Here is a 13,442-nt window from a genome sequence, read left to right on the forward strand (position 1 = left end):
GGTATAGAGACAGTCTGTTGTACTTGATCCAAGATTTGTAGGTCGTAGCCCCCTTGTAGTATGCGGCCCATGCCTCTTCTGTTTGTCGGAGCAGAGCAGTTTTTTTCAGGTTTCTCAATTCACGGCGTTGAAGGACAACCTTGAGGTCGAAGGTATGGTTGTATCGCTGTTGTTTCCGTTTGCTTCCAGCAAAACTGATCCTGTGGGCCATCAGTAAGGGTAGATACTCCGGTCTCTGAATAAGCGAGGGGAGTGCCGTAGTAACTGGGGCCGCGGTTAGTTTTTCTTTTATTCTTCTTATGTTTCCTGATGTTTAGCGTAGGTGGGTTTGCTGCTTATTAGGTTCCAATGCCGACGGGTAGATGATTTTTTCTGGGCCTGGGCCCCCCAGGACATCATTAGAAGGTTGTAGTCTTTTTTAGTGTTAGATAAAGTGCCGTCATACCTCTAAGGAGCAGCAGCAGACATTACACAGAATGATCGTTGTAGCAGAACATGAGGTGTTGTACATATAAGTATAGTGACAGAGTCCTATTTCAAACCAGATTACAGTAACCACAATGTGACTGACAGGGACAATGGGAGCAGGTCATTTTGATGGTGCACAGTATAGTTGTTTTTGACATATTTTGGCTAGCCATACTCACAATTGTGGCACTTAGCGATTTACACTGTATGACAGGGTCAGAGAGATAACCCTGTCAACAGTGCTTAAATTGTAAAATAATAAGTGCTGGCGCTCAAATATTTTCTATGACACCCATTACACGTCAGGATGGGCAGCTCCCTGTCCATTGTTGCCACCACCCAGGGCTGCTCCCCAGGCTGTCAACATGTATGGGGTTAAAGCTGCAACTCCCATAAGCTTATTTTGGTTGGCGGATGTACTCATTACGGCAGATGTGTGATTTAGAAATACCAATCAACATACACATAAAATAGCATACTCGTCTTGTCTTGACATGATACCAATGTTTAAGTGTGTCTTTAAATACAATCATCATTTATATTTTGTTCTGAATCTATACGTGTTTATTTTGTGACTGGCAGTTACAATAATAAAGTTGCCAACACACCACATCATAATCAAACTGAATCTGAGGCAGTAATTGCCGGGGCTCAGAAATAAGAGCCAGGGCTGAACCGTGGCAAACACCCCCACAAATGAAGCACTGTCAAGTGGGCAGGGGGACCGTAGGTTGAGCGGGATGGGAGTCCTACTAGGGTCTGTACCAGAGCCTGTCCCGCCCCAGAGGCGAGCTGTGGTAGTTGGGAGGGCCTCAGACTCTGTCCCTTCTACTTGTGCTTAGCTCAGAGAATTAAGTACCACCTTTTCTTGCCCCATACCTTTATTGCACAAGGCTGGCCGGTTTCCTTCTGTTTCTCACATACCACTACATCACCTAGAAGGCCTGACGATCGAGAGAGCAAGCAAACCCACCTGATAAGAGCCAGTGAAGAACATCAACACAGCTATTCTACCCTCCGATCTAACCAACAATCCAGGCACACTACAGGATCCAGACACCAACCTCAATGTTAACAGCAGCAGGACTGTGGAACGATCTACATGTGAAACCAGCAATCTAGACGCTTCCGCTGACATGGACTGCAGCCATGTGTTTACTTCCAGTGTGACCGTGGTACAGTCCTTGTATGAACAAAGAGGCAATTTGGACACTAAAGTCAAACATAATACAAACTCCTAAAATGACAACATGTTGGGCGAGCCTTCATTTCCAAATAACGGTGTATCTGCATACAAAAAGGATGTGGGGCTTGACGCTCATTATATGCACTTGTACACCTGTATCAGACGGACAGAAGGAAAGCTCGAGAGAGGGTGAGATGAAAGGTAGATGGAGGAAGAAAGGGAGGAGAGTAGAAAAAGAAGTGAGAGGAAAGATAGAATATCATGGTGAGGAGTATAAGGGCCAGAAAGGGAAGGACCAAGTGAGACCTGAGTGTCTGTAAAGGACATATTCTTGTACTATTGTACTGTGGGCCCTAGGTTAGGATTCACCTACCTTCTTCCGGAAGGAAGAGAGAAAGGGCATTAGCACTTAGGCCATCACAGCCAGCCAGTCAGTGGGTAGAGAGTAGGGGTTATCAGTCTCTAGTGACCATCCTTGTGTGGAGGGACACCTACACTAGGGAGGAACCTGCCTGGGGGAGACAAGCAAGAAGGGGGCAGACCTTAGCGAGCCCAATTGCGGAACCTTCAATAAACACCCTTTCATGGTCCTCAAGTGTCGGTGTGTTCTTGAGGCCATCTGCGACAACAGATAAATATGATGAAGGGCAGCAACATTCAATAGACCACATTTCCACGCGCCGTACAAACAAAAGACATCCACAGGATAAAGAAATAGAAAATGTCTAAATATGTCACCGTACCGCTGTTTCAATTTCTGAAGAACTCAGGTCTTCTCTCAGCACGGCATATTCCCGTGGAGACATGGGAAGAAGATCCAAAAGTGAGCAAGGAGATCGACAATCCTTTTGTGGGCTGAAAAATAAAAATAGAAATGTGTCTGAAGCATCCTGAAATTTAATCAGTAACCACTCAGAAAGGTCTGGGTGGGTGCAACACTGCTACTAATGGAGTAATACAGTGACAAGTAAGTAAACACACAATATGTCACATTGAGATGTGTTTTACATTTCTTTGTTGGGTGTACACAATCAAACATATTTTCATATATCACATTTAAAAGAGGATTACATGTAAAATATCAATTGATACATTTCAATGTTAATGGAGAAATTGTGAACAACAAATACTGATGGCCTTATGAATTCTGAGTATAGTTAATCTAGGTGGGAGTAACTCGGGGAGGAGCAATATAGCTGTCTACTGTGTGCAAATACATCTAGTTGGATTGATGTGGATCAGCCAGAGGGATGTGAACTGCATAAGTGTTAAGTGGCATAGACTTCCTACTTGCTTCATTACTGCCACTTGCTCAGTAGGAATGACCAGATCAAACTCAGGCCAGGCCCCTGAAAGTTTCAGGAAACCAAGAGGAGCAGGTAAATGGGAATGCATGCTCTGATAATTCAATTGTAGCCATGGAGCGTTCGGCAAAAACTCAACACTATGCAGATGGACTCATCTTCGGATTACATGAATCCAGCACTGAAGGGCCCAGCACTGGTGTCCCATAGTCAAGAAGACCCTTTCGAGAACCTCAGCCTAGTACAAAATCCCTTTGTGGCTTCTCATCAAGTATCGCTCAGGATTTTGTAACTGTGGCAAGCCAAAAGAAGGACTCTGACCAAAGGACGTGTTTGCATGTACTTTTTAAATTTAAATTCAAAGAAAAATCCCCCCTGACCCCACTACTAAAAGGGAGTTTCCTTCCTAACAAAACTAAACTACGGTGCTTGTCTATAGACAAAATCAAAAGTAGTCCTTGGTCCAAACCTATCCAGTAAACTGGCCCCACCACTTAGCAAAACGTATACAAAAATGGGTGGAGTTCCTTGCACTCTTGGTTCTCCCCAAAGGTGTCTCTGGTTGTTCCAGAAATCCCTAATGGATCTGGATTCAATGGTTATAACTATAAGTAAGAGTTCTTCTCAAAGAAAAAAGTTCTTGTCAGTCTATAAAATGTTCCCAAACGTTTCCCAAAGTTCAAACAAAAAGTCTCAGGTTCTTGGAAAAACAAAATGTCCAACATTGTTTAGGTGGAGGGATATTTCCCTGATCACTTTCCAGCAACTTGGTCGTTCTCTCCATACTTTGACCAACATTTGGGGTGTCTCCGTGCTGTCGTGATATCTGCATTTCACTCTGTCTATTGTGCCCGTGGCTGTGTTGAGTTCCCCTAGCCCAATATCTCAAGCAGGGCTTGAGGGTTTCTATGAGCCCTTTCTCCTTCTGGTTCTTTTAGTTTTCTCAGGTCTCTATGGTCCTTCTTGAGGCTTATGCTGCCCAGGTTTCCCAGGCTCCTGTAACCCTTATCCTTGTCTCATATTCTCTCTTCTCTTCTCCTCCTTCTGATCTGGACAACCCCCATACCTGCTGTGTTGAGGCGCATGCTCCAGTGAGGTCCGTCTCATCCACAACAGCAGTGTTCACCACAGCTTACTGCTCTACCGCGCTGGATGCAAACGGTCTTCGCGTTTCCGCTCAGCTTGGCTCGCTCTCTTTTGTTGACTCTCGGTTTGAGATACCGGAGAACCCAGTCCTCCCTTTGTCCCTGGACTTGGCAGCCGTTTGCGGGCTACGGGCCCACTACGTCCTATTACGTGGTCATGCTTCCAGGTCTGGTTCACTTCATGCAGCCTCTGCCTCTCAGGCCCCGAACACATCCCTGTCTGGCGGACAGTGTCTCCCTCGGACATCCGCGTCCTTCATCACTGCAGCCGGCTATGCTGGTCTACACGGCTCTGCCACTTGCCAATGTTCTCACATCTGAGTCTTGCCTCCGCATTGGGTTTCTCCTCCTCCATTTAAGGGTTGTTGGCCCTTTATTCTTGCTCCGATATTCGAAAGGGGCGTATTTTTCATCACAGGTTGTCAACCATGTTGGAAGTTCAGCATTAACGTGAGCCAAACACATCGAGGAAATGCCAGTATTTCTTACTCCCATCAAGGCAAAGCATGCCTTAGGTAAATGGAGTTCCATATATGGGAGTCCTTGTCCCCTAAAGGGGAGTCACTCCTAGTGTGTTGCCGCTTTCGAAAACCCCAAGGCAGGGTTTTGCTGAGCAGGCTCACCCCCATAGCCTCAAAGGGAGTCTCTCCCTCTAGCGAAGAAGGGATGAAGTCTCCAGATCCGTCACACAGCCCTGTCAATGGTTGAGAGGTCTGGGAACAGCTAACCTGAAGTAAACTGATATCCGCCATTGGACATATAATCTAAAACTTACAGAGACTAAGAACAAGAACAAGGGTCAATATTTGTGCAGTGAGACAAAATATCACTGTGCAAACATGGCTGTAGACATATTATCTCAGGCTGCACCTTAGTAATGCCTTCCTAACTCTGCTACACATCACTTAACATAATGTACCTGCTGATAAAAGGGCAGCACACACAGACCTCTTTCATATTGTGCTACGACTTATTTTTTGTGGCTCCTGCCTCCCACTTACACCGCTAGGCTGCTTAAAGGTGGCTGCTGTGCTCCACAAATACCAGAAATAAACAAATCGAAGGATTTGTACATCACTGGTGCAATCATTGTTCTGTGCTGTGGCTGTGTGGTTCAAATTAATAATCTGGGCCACATCAACACACATGCAGTTCATTAAGGAACTCAATACTTTATTCTTCATTCAATACCAAGGTGCCTCGTAGGCTTCTTGCGTTCCTGCATCACATGGAGGAGGGTGGAAGGTGCACACACTAGATTATAGAGACACTGATTCAAATAACAATTTGACAACAATTGAAAATATTTTAGGGTGCAGGGGAGGAAATGTAGCCCTGGCACAGGGTTACTAAAGGTACAAAAAGGAGAGAAAAGAGGATCCAAAAACGGAACCCTCCCGTCCCTTGCACACCTTAGGGTTGCGTCAGTGTGACGTCTTGAGATTCACTTTCATCGAGATAAATTAGATATATATTCCAACGAACTTCAAATGGTAGTACAATTCAAGGAAAATACAGTAATGACATCCAATGTAAAGAGGATTCTTTATTACAAACGCAAAAAACAGGGAGGATTCAATTCATTTGATTGTGGCTGACGCGTTTCGAGAAATTCATTCTCTGTGTTTTAATAGTATCCAGAGTCACAGACTATCGAGACAAGGGATGGCCGCTTTTCAAATGATAAAATGGAAACGCTTTCCATATGTACTGAATTACAGGTCTTCCTTAGTCTTGGTAAGCAATTCATTTATAATTATTCGGTAGTAGACCAGTGCCTATGTAATCTATAATGCATTTCCATCTTATCAAGGTGTGCAAGGGACGGGAGGGTTCCGTTTTTGGATCCTCTTTTCTCTCCTTTTTGTTCCTGCATCACATCCCAACCCCATGGCCGGAACACCCCATGTCACATATTGTAATACCACACCTTATTTTATGTCTTACCCAGAACAACATGTACAACACTCTATTTCTTCCCAGCTAGGTTTGTGCTATAGAAAACTCCAAATACAATACAAAATACAATAATGCCAATGTAACAAGACAAGGCCAATTTATGTCAGTATTCCCACTTAAAAACACTCACATTGGTTTTCCCACAGTAGCAGTAATAATGCCATGCCACTGTATGAAAACATATCCGGGATGGCTGTGCTGCTAATGGGCCACTATTCCACATAAAAACACTCACATTGGTTCTCCCACGATGCTAGTAAATTGTCGTGCCACATTAAGCAAACATGTCCATACTGGCTTTGGTCCCTGAGGCCAGTTTCCCAACCTAAGAAAACTCATATTGGCTTTGTCCATAATGTCAGGAATAATGTTATGCCACTATATGAATTATGTCCAGGCAGGATGTGCCACCATAGGCCATTATCCTACTTAAAAATACTCACTTTGGATTTTCAAAATAATGCAGGGAATATCGACAAGCCACCACAGTATCATTATTATGTACATGCAGGCTGTACCACTATAGTCTAGTACCTCAAAATAAGAACACTCATATTGTATTTGTCCATAATGCCAGTAATATTGCCATGCTACTGTATGAAACATGTCCAGGCAGGCAGTGTCGCTAATTGGCCACTGTCTCACATACAAAACACTGACTTTGACATAATGCAGAAATATTGACAAGCTGCCTATACAAATATGTACATGAAGGCTGTGCCACTATAGGCCAGTATCACCACAGCAGATCACTTAGGTTGGCTTTAACCATGATGGCAGTAACAATGCCAAGCCACCATAGGAAAACATGTCCAAGCAAGCTGTGTCACTATAGGCCATTATCCTACAAAAAACACTCCTGTTTCCTTTGTACACATTGCCAGTAATATTGCCATGCCATTGCAGGAAAATGCATAGAGACCCAAGCTACTCCTCACTGATGCGGCCCGACAAGGCCAAATTTGGGGATGCTTGTGGTCACATGCAGAAGGGATATGACCAAGGATGGGATGCTTGTGGTTTCGTGCAGAGGAGATGTGACCACGCAGTTAGGACTGGACCAATCCTGATTTGCATATGGTATTTCCCGTTTTGTAATGGCTTGCCCAAAGCAATTCCAGCAGTTAAGATTAATTCTAAACCTTCCAGCCATCACCTCTTTTGTTTTGATCTAGTCACCCCGAGCGCGACGAGCATGCCCAGACCTAGATCCCGTGCCTGATGGGTCTAGAGAGCCAAGCTACTCCTCACTGATGAGGCCCAGGGTTGCCCACAGCAATGCCAGAGTTAACATTAATTCTAAACCTACCAGCCGTAATTTCTTATTTTGTTGTTGCAGAAAAACATGGCCAGGCAGGCTAGCTCCATGTAAGATTACTCATGTTGTCTTTGTCCCTAATGTCATTAATATTACTATGCCACTCTATTAAAACATGCCCATGCAGGCAGTGCTACTATTGAGTAGTACCCCACGTATGAACTTTCGCATTATCTTTGCTCATAATACTATGAATATTGCCAATGCTATGAATACATAGGCCCATACATCCATGCAAGTACTATGCACTTACATTGTCTTTGTCCACCATAATGCCAGTGCCACTGAATGAAAACATGCCTTGTAATCCGGTACCCGCATGTAAGAATAGTCACATTGGGCCTCCTTATAAGGACAGCTCTGTATACCTCTGTAAAGCGCTCTGTTATGTATCTGTATTGTTGTATACCTCGGAAAAGCGCTCCGTTGCTTCTCGAAGCTAGGTCTGCTCTCAACAAATACCATCATAATAATAATACAGTGGTGGGGTAAAAATAGGCAGTAAAATGGAGGTAACTGCATTACTGTTGCATTACCGCGCAGCCGCACTATAGGTTTGGCGATGAGGAGGAGGAAAAACCTCCAGCAAAATGCTGGAGGTAATTCCGCCGCATTACCAGTAGAAATTGGCGGAACCACCATCTGCGATAAATCTACTAAAATCCTCCTGGAGGCCTATGGACTCCATAAATGAGGACTAACACTGCCACACCACCACTTGTGATCTGGTAGTATTCTGCCTGACTATGTGGCAGCAGCGGTAAATTCATTTGGCAGTATTCCGGTGGATTTGCCACTGGAATACTGCCAAAACTGTAATAAGACCCATTGACTTTGCCCATAATGTCAGTAAATATTGGCATGTCACTGTATGAAAACATGTGAGGACTGGTTTGAGATCATCCACATATGCACCAGGTACTAGTAATAGGATTGGAGAGTATGCTTCTCTAATACGTTTTCGGATATCTTAATTTGGAGATTGTAAAAAGTGTTTATTAGTTTTGCTGACACGTGATTCGACCTTCAGAGGTCTTTTTCAAGGCTTGTTATTGTCAATGAATATAATCAGTTTTACGAGTATCGCCAATATGTGTGTTGTCCCATGAGTGTAAGCGATTGCAAGTCTAATACATTTATTACAAATAAACTGAATATGTGGTAAATAAGAGTCAGTTGTGTGTGCCCGTGGCTTGTGTGTTGAAGGGCATAGAGGAACATTAAGACAAGCGTTTAAGACATCAAATACAGAGAAGGGGCTGGGAGGAAAGGGAGCAAGGAAAGAATTATTAGTGCTGTTAGTTGGGGATCCCCCTGAGATGTTCTAATTTGCATTTGAATATGTTATCATATCGAAAAGTGTCATCTATTCACAATAGGTTTTTCCGTTGAGTCAAGCTTATCGCAATATCTCACCTTGGAGTTGAATATATAGTCGGCTGATACCATAAAGGATTTCTTCTGTTATATTTGGGTGATTACGTCCTCGACGTGCTCGGCCCTCACCTATTTACCTATTCTTAATAGATGTTTCTGCTGAGTCAAGCGTAGCCCAATGTTTCTCCTTGGAGTCGAATATGAAAACAAATATATTGCAGGCTGATACCATAAAGGATTTCTGTAATAAGTAATAACATCAAAAATGGGGATATGGGACAGAAGACTTGGTTAATTACAGTGAATAGTCAAAGCTTAAGGGGACTCACTCAAAAAACGAAACTAAAACTGAAATCAGATTCACAAATCATTATTAAGGAAGAAGATAAAGGAGGCAATGTTGTTGTTCTCAAAAGGACAGATGTCCACTAATCTCCTGCAAACATCAGGCTGTTATGAAATACTCTCTAAGAACCCCACACAGGAGGTCACAGCACAAGCCAAAGACCTCATTTATAAATGGCACAGGGAAGGACTACTTACGGATGACGAGAGATCATTTCTAATGGTTGATCACCCTAAGATCCCGAAAATTATCCTGTGAGGTCACTTTGATTAGTAAAGTACTTCAAACTACATGTTTCTACAAAAATATGTCCTCATGAAATGTTTTCATAAAACAAACTGCTTATGCCATTCTCCTAAAACTGCTTTTTTTAATTATTGTAAACCTTTTCTAATGGTCAAACAGTTTAACAATTACGCAGTGTAACCCTTGCATCAGTAATGACAATGCACACATGTTCACAGAGCATACATGACACCCTTGAGAATCTCTACGTTCTCAGGTGCCCAGCACAACACCGCCCACATTGTAGGGCCACTGAGGCGTGTATACTGCGTATGTTCTGGGCATGCAACATCCTAAATGAATACTGGGCAGAGGTTAACGCAAGAATGAGCAAGGGAGGCCTCCAGATGGGACATATACACAAAATGAAAGATCTACCGTACATGTTGGCAAAGCGCAGAATAACTATGGCTCGGAAATCCCCGAGGGGCCCAAGTATAGAAGATTGGTGGAGGGACCTGAAAAAGTGGGCTCTGGCGGAAAACAGTGGCCTGAGGGCGAGCGATACAACTGTGCTGGTTGGACGCTAACAGTGATATACCAGCGTGGAATGTTCTGCCACAGACCGTGTTTGCACAAGCAGAGTTGGAGCCAGATCAGGCAGATACACCTCTGTGACTCCCATACAGAAACCAACCCTGAGAAGTTGACGCAAACCCCTGAATGGTACTAGTCTCCAGGCAAAGCAGGGGGTGTGGGAAGGTGGGTGGAGGAACCAGGTGGTTGGGGGTTAATTGTATTTACGGTCTTTTTGGTGGTTTTGCAATAACCATGATGCGTTACAGCCTGTGTTTTTTGTTGTAAGTGTATGATAAAAATCAATAAAGTCTGTTAAAAAAAAGACAATACACATGTTTAATTTGCTCCCCCACTTTGCACACGATTCTCCATTTCCCTTTAATAGCCCTTACACCCCCCGCCCCCACCCACCTCCACCCCCACCCAGGGCCCCAGTATTCTCCACATTTATAGATCCCACCTTCCTCCCCTCAGATAGATCATACACATTTCCATCCAAGTTCTTTTACTCGTCTATATTCCATCCTTCTGTTGTTCACTTCATGATGTACATACACCATGTATGTCCTTAGCGGGCCCCAAATGCCCTTAGGAATGCTTCTTGAGGGCAACAATGCTACAAACTACGACCCTTTTGCCACACAGTCTGCCATGTACCCCAGCTATTGAATGTGGGCCTCAAGCCCTTAACCCACGTTCTGGCTATCAAATACATGCTCAACAACCTTTTGGTGATTCGACCCTCCTCCTCAAAGATTGCTAACAAACACGCCAACAGTTCATCAGTAACCCGCCCAGATAGCATTGTGCTCATGACTTCAAGAACCTGCCTCCGTAGCATATTCACTCCTTCACAATACTGCGACATATGTAGAACGTCAGCAGGGCTATGACGCCATCTGTTACTTTTCGCAAGATCTACTAGAATAATACTTATCTAGCTGCTCTGGCGTGTAATACATTTGATGCAGAAACTTAAAATGGGTCAAACTATGTCTATTGTTTAGAGATATCCTTCTGGCTTGGATGCATGCCACTTTCCACTGTCGGTCCATTATCATAACTTCTAGAGCCCTATCCCATGTCTCCTTAGCTTTGTCTCCCGCTTCAATCTTCCTTCACCCTTTTTATCATCCTATATATTGAAGAGATACGTTTAGTGTATCTGGGGGGGTTCTACTACATACTGCTCTATAGTTGATAGTAAGGGTTCCCCAGGTAAGCTCCTCCAATATGCCTGCAGCGTGTACTTGAGTCTATAGTAGAGGAGTATGGTAACTGCGTTGCACTCCTCTCGCTCCTTCAACTGCTCCAGTAATTAGATAACTTCCCTCTCTAAACATGTCCCCTATAGTGTGGATTCCCAGCCTCTTAAAGTGTATCCTAAATATCTTTTCATATGTCACCTCCAACTTACGTACTCCATATATAGACAACTCCGGCAAATATAACTGCTCTTCTCCTATAATCCTCGCCACTTTATCCCATGCTGCACATGTGTTATCAACTGGTTGTACTTCCTTCTGCGTGTTCCAACATTTTCCCCATAATACCGATTTCAACACCGCTGGGTATGTCGTTGCTCTCTCAATCCCCATGTGTGGCAGTTCTGACGTCAGGCCCACCAATATACAATATATTGCACTTGGGTCACTAAATAGTATATATCCATATCTGGATAATTCAACTCCCTCTCTCGTATGGTTTAGTTAAAATACCATAAGCTATCCTTGCCTGCCCGTGCTATCCTAATCATCACCCGCTTAACTCATGACCAAAACGTTTCAGGGGGCGCGATCAGTACATTATTAAAGATACGCAGAAGTTTGGAAACAATTACCATCTTTGCCAGCATGAGCCGGGCCGCGTGCGAGATTGGGAGCTGTATCCAGGGTACGACGTAATTTAATCGCCGGATGTTTTTTCGCAGGTTTTTTTTGCAGCAGAATCGAATTTTTTGGGGGACTTAAAAAATTATATAAATTGTCTGTGGGTGTACGGGGATATAAAAATAATTAAAGGGGAGGGGGAGTTTGGGGGTAACCCCCCCCCCCGCAAAAAAAAAAATCGATGATTTTTTCGAAAAAAAAATCTGCGGTAAAAAACCCTGCGATGAAAGTGCAGGCGATTAAATCACATGGAACCGTATCCAGGTGTTAACCCTGCTTTCCAGCTGCTCCAGCACTTTCACGTAGCTTTCCACATACAGGGTGTCTACATCCATAGCTACAGTTATACCCAAGTATCTACCATCTAGTGGAGGCAGGAATAACCACAGTCGGGGATGTAATAACAGAGGGCTCCATTTCCCAGTTCGAGGCGCTGCAACAAATATTCAGACTCCCCGAGAACGAGCGCTATCACTACGTGCAACTGTCGCACGCCCTTGGTGGTCATAGGCAGGCACTCACGGAAACACCGGAGTGTACCCCCCTCGAATGCAACCTTTTTCCACAACACATCCCAACCAAAGTCACGTCAATTCTATATAAAGCCATAAACACGTTTGCTACCCCGGAATTGGCCAGCCTTAAAACTAATTAGGAAAGGGATGTGGGCGCCATAGAACCGGAGGACCGGGTTCAAGTACTTATGCACCCATGTGAAATCGCCATAGATTCCAAAATCCGGTTGATACAGCTCAAGATACTACACCGGGTCTATTACCCCCCGAACTGCCCTATTCGGCTGGGGGCGAGCCTCAGACCCCAACTGCTTAAGATGCCGAGGAGAGGAAGACACCTTTTACCACCTGCTCTGGGAACGTCCCCAGATACAAACCTTTTGGACGCAATGCTGCCAAAGACTGACGAGGGTCCTGGGTCGTACAGTGGCATTGGAACCTGCGAAACGGTTATTAGGGGTCCCAGACGAAAATGACATAAACAAATGGGAGACTATCTTCTTATCTACTGCAATGGGGTTGATAAAAAGGGATATCGCACAGAAGTGGGGAGCCCCGGAGTGTCCGACCCTGGGCCAATGGCCCGCTGAAATGGACATCTGTGCAGCGAAAGAACATAGAATATACACCGCATGGGGATGCCCAGCTAAGGCCACCAAGATCTGGGGGAAGTGGGAGGAGGGTGTGAACTGAGAACCAACACGACGAAGTGAAGGGTTGAACGAGAGAACACTCAACAATAGAGCAGTGGGTTACGCAACTGCAAAGACAAGTACGAAGCGGTACGACCAATATGCCAACGGACCAAATAAAGTGGAGAAGGGGTGGCGGGGGAGGTAGGAGGGGTGATTGTTTGTATGTTATGGCATTGTGTTTAAAAAACAATAAAGTCGGCCCGCACCTCTTCCTGTGAGACTTTGGGTGTCAGAGGTGATATTCATGACTTATCCCAGTTAACATTCAGCCCTGGGAGCATATCTCTGTACATCCTGCACTATTTCCAGCAAATTTTCTTGGGATCCTTTACATATAGCAGCATGTCATCACCGTAGAGTAAGACAATGCTGAACTGTGTGTATATCGACACCCCTCTCTGTCCATGATACTCCCTAATTTAACAAGCCAGCAACT

At 44.4% G+C, this 13,442-nt stretch overlaps 1 protein-coding gene across 1 annotated transcript in view; it reads right to left on the minus strand.

Moving 5' to 3' along the window:
• STAT4 (signal transducer and activator of transcription 4) overlaps positions 1–13,442 on the minus strand; it is a 632,296-nt gene that overhangs the window by 67,567 nt on the left and 551,287 nt on the right. Inside the window, exon 23 of the mRNA XM_069615680.1 lies at positions 2,398–2,509. Within this exon, the coding sequence (XP_069471781.1) occupies positions 2,398–2,509 (112 nt within the window). The remainder of the gene's footprint in view (positions 1–2,397; positions 2,510–13,442) is intronic.

The sequence above is a fragment of the Ambystoma mexicanum genome, chromosome 9 (assembly GCF_040938575.1).
Source record: "Ambystoma mexicanum isolate Mex_15411 chromosome 9, UKY_AmexF1_1, whole genome shotgun sequence".
NCBI lineage: Eukaryota > Metazoa > Chordata > Amphibia > Caudata > Ambystomatidae > Ambystoma > Ambystoma mexicanum.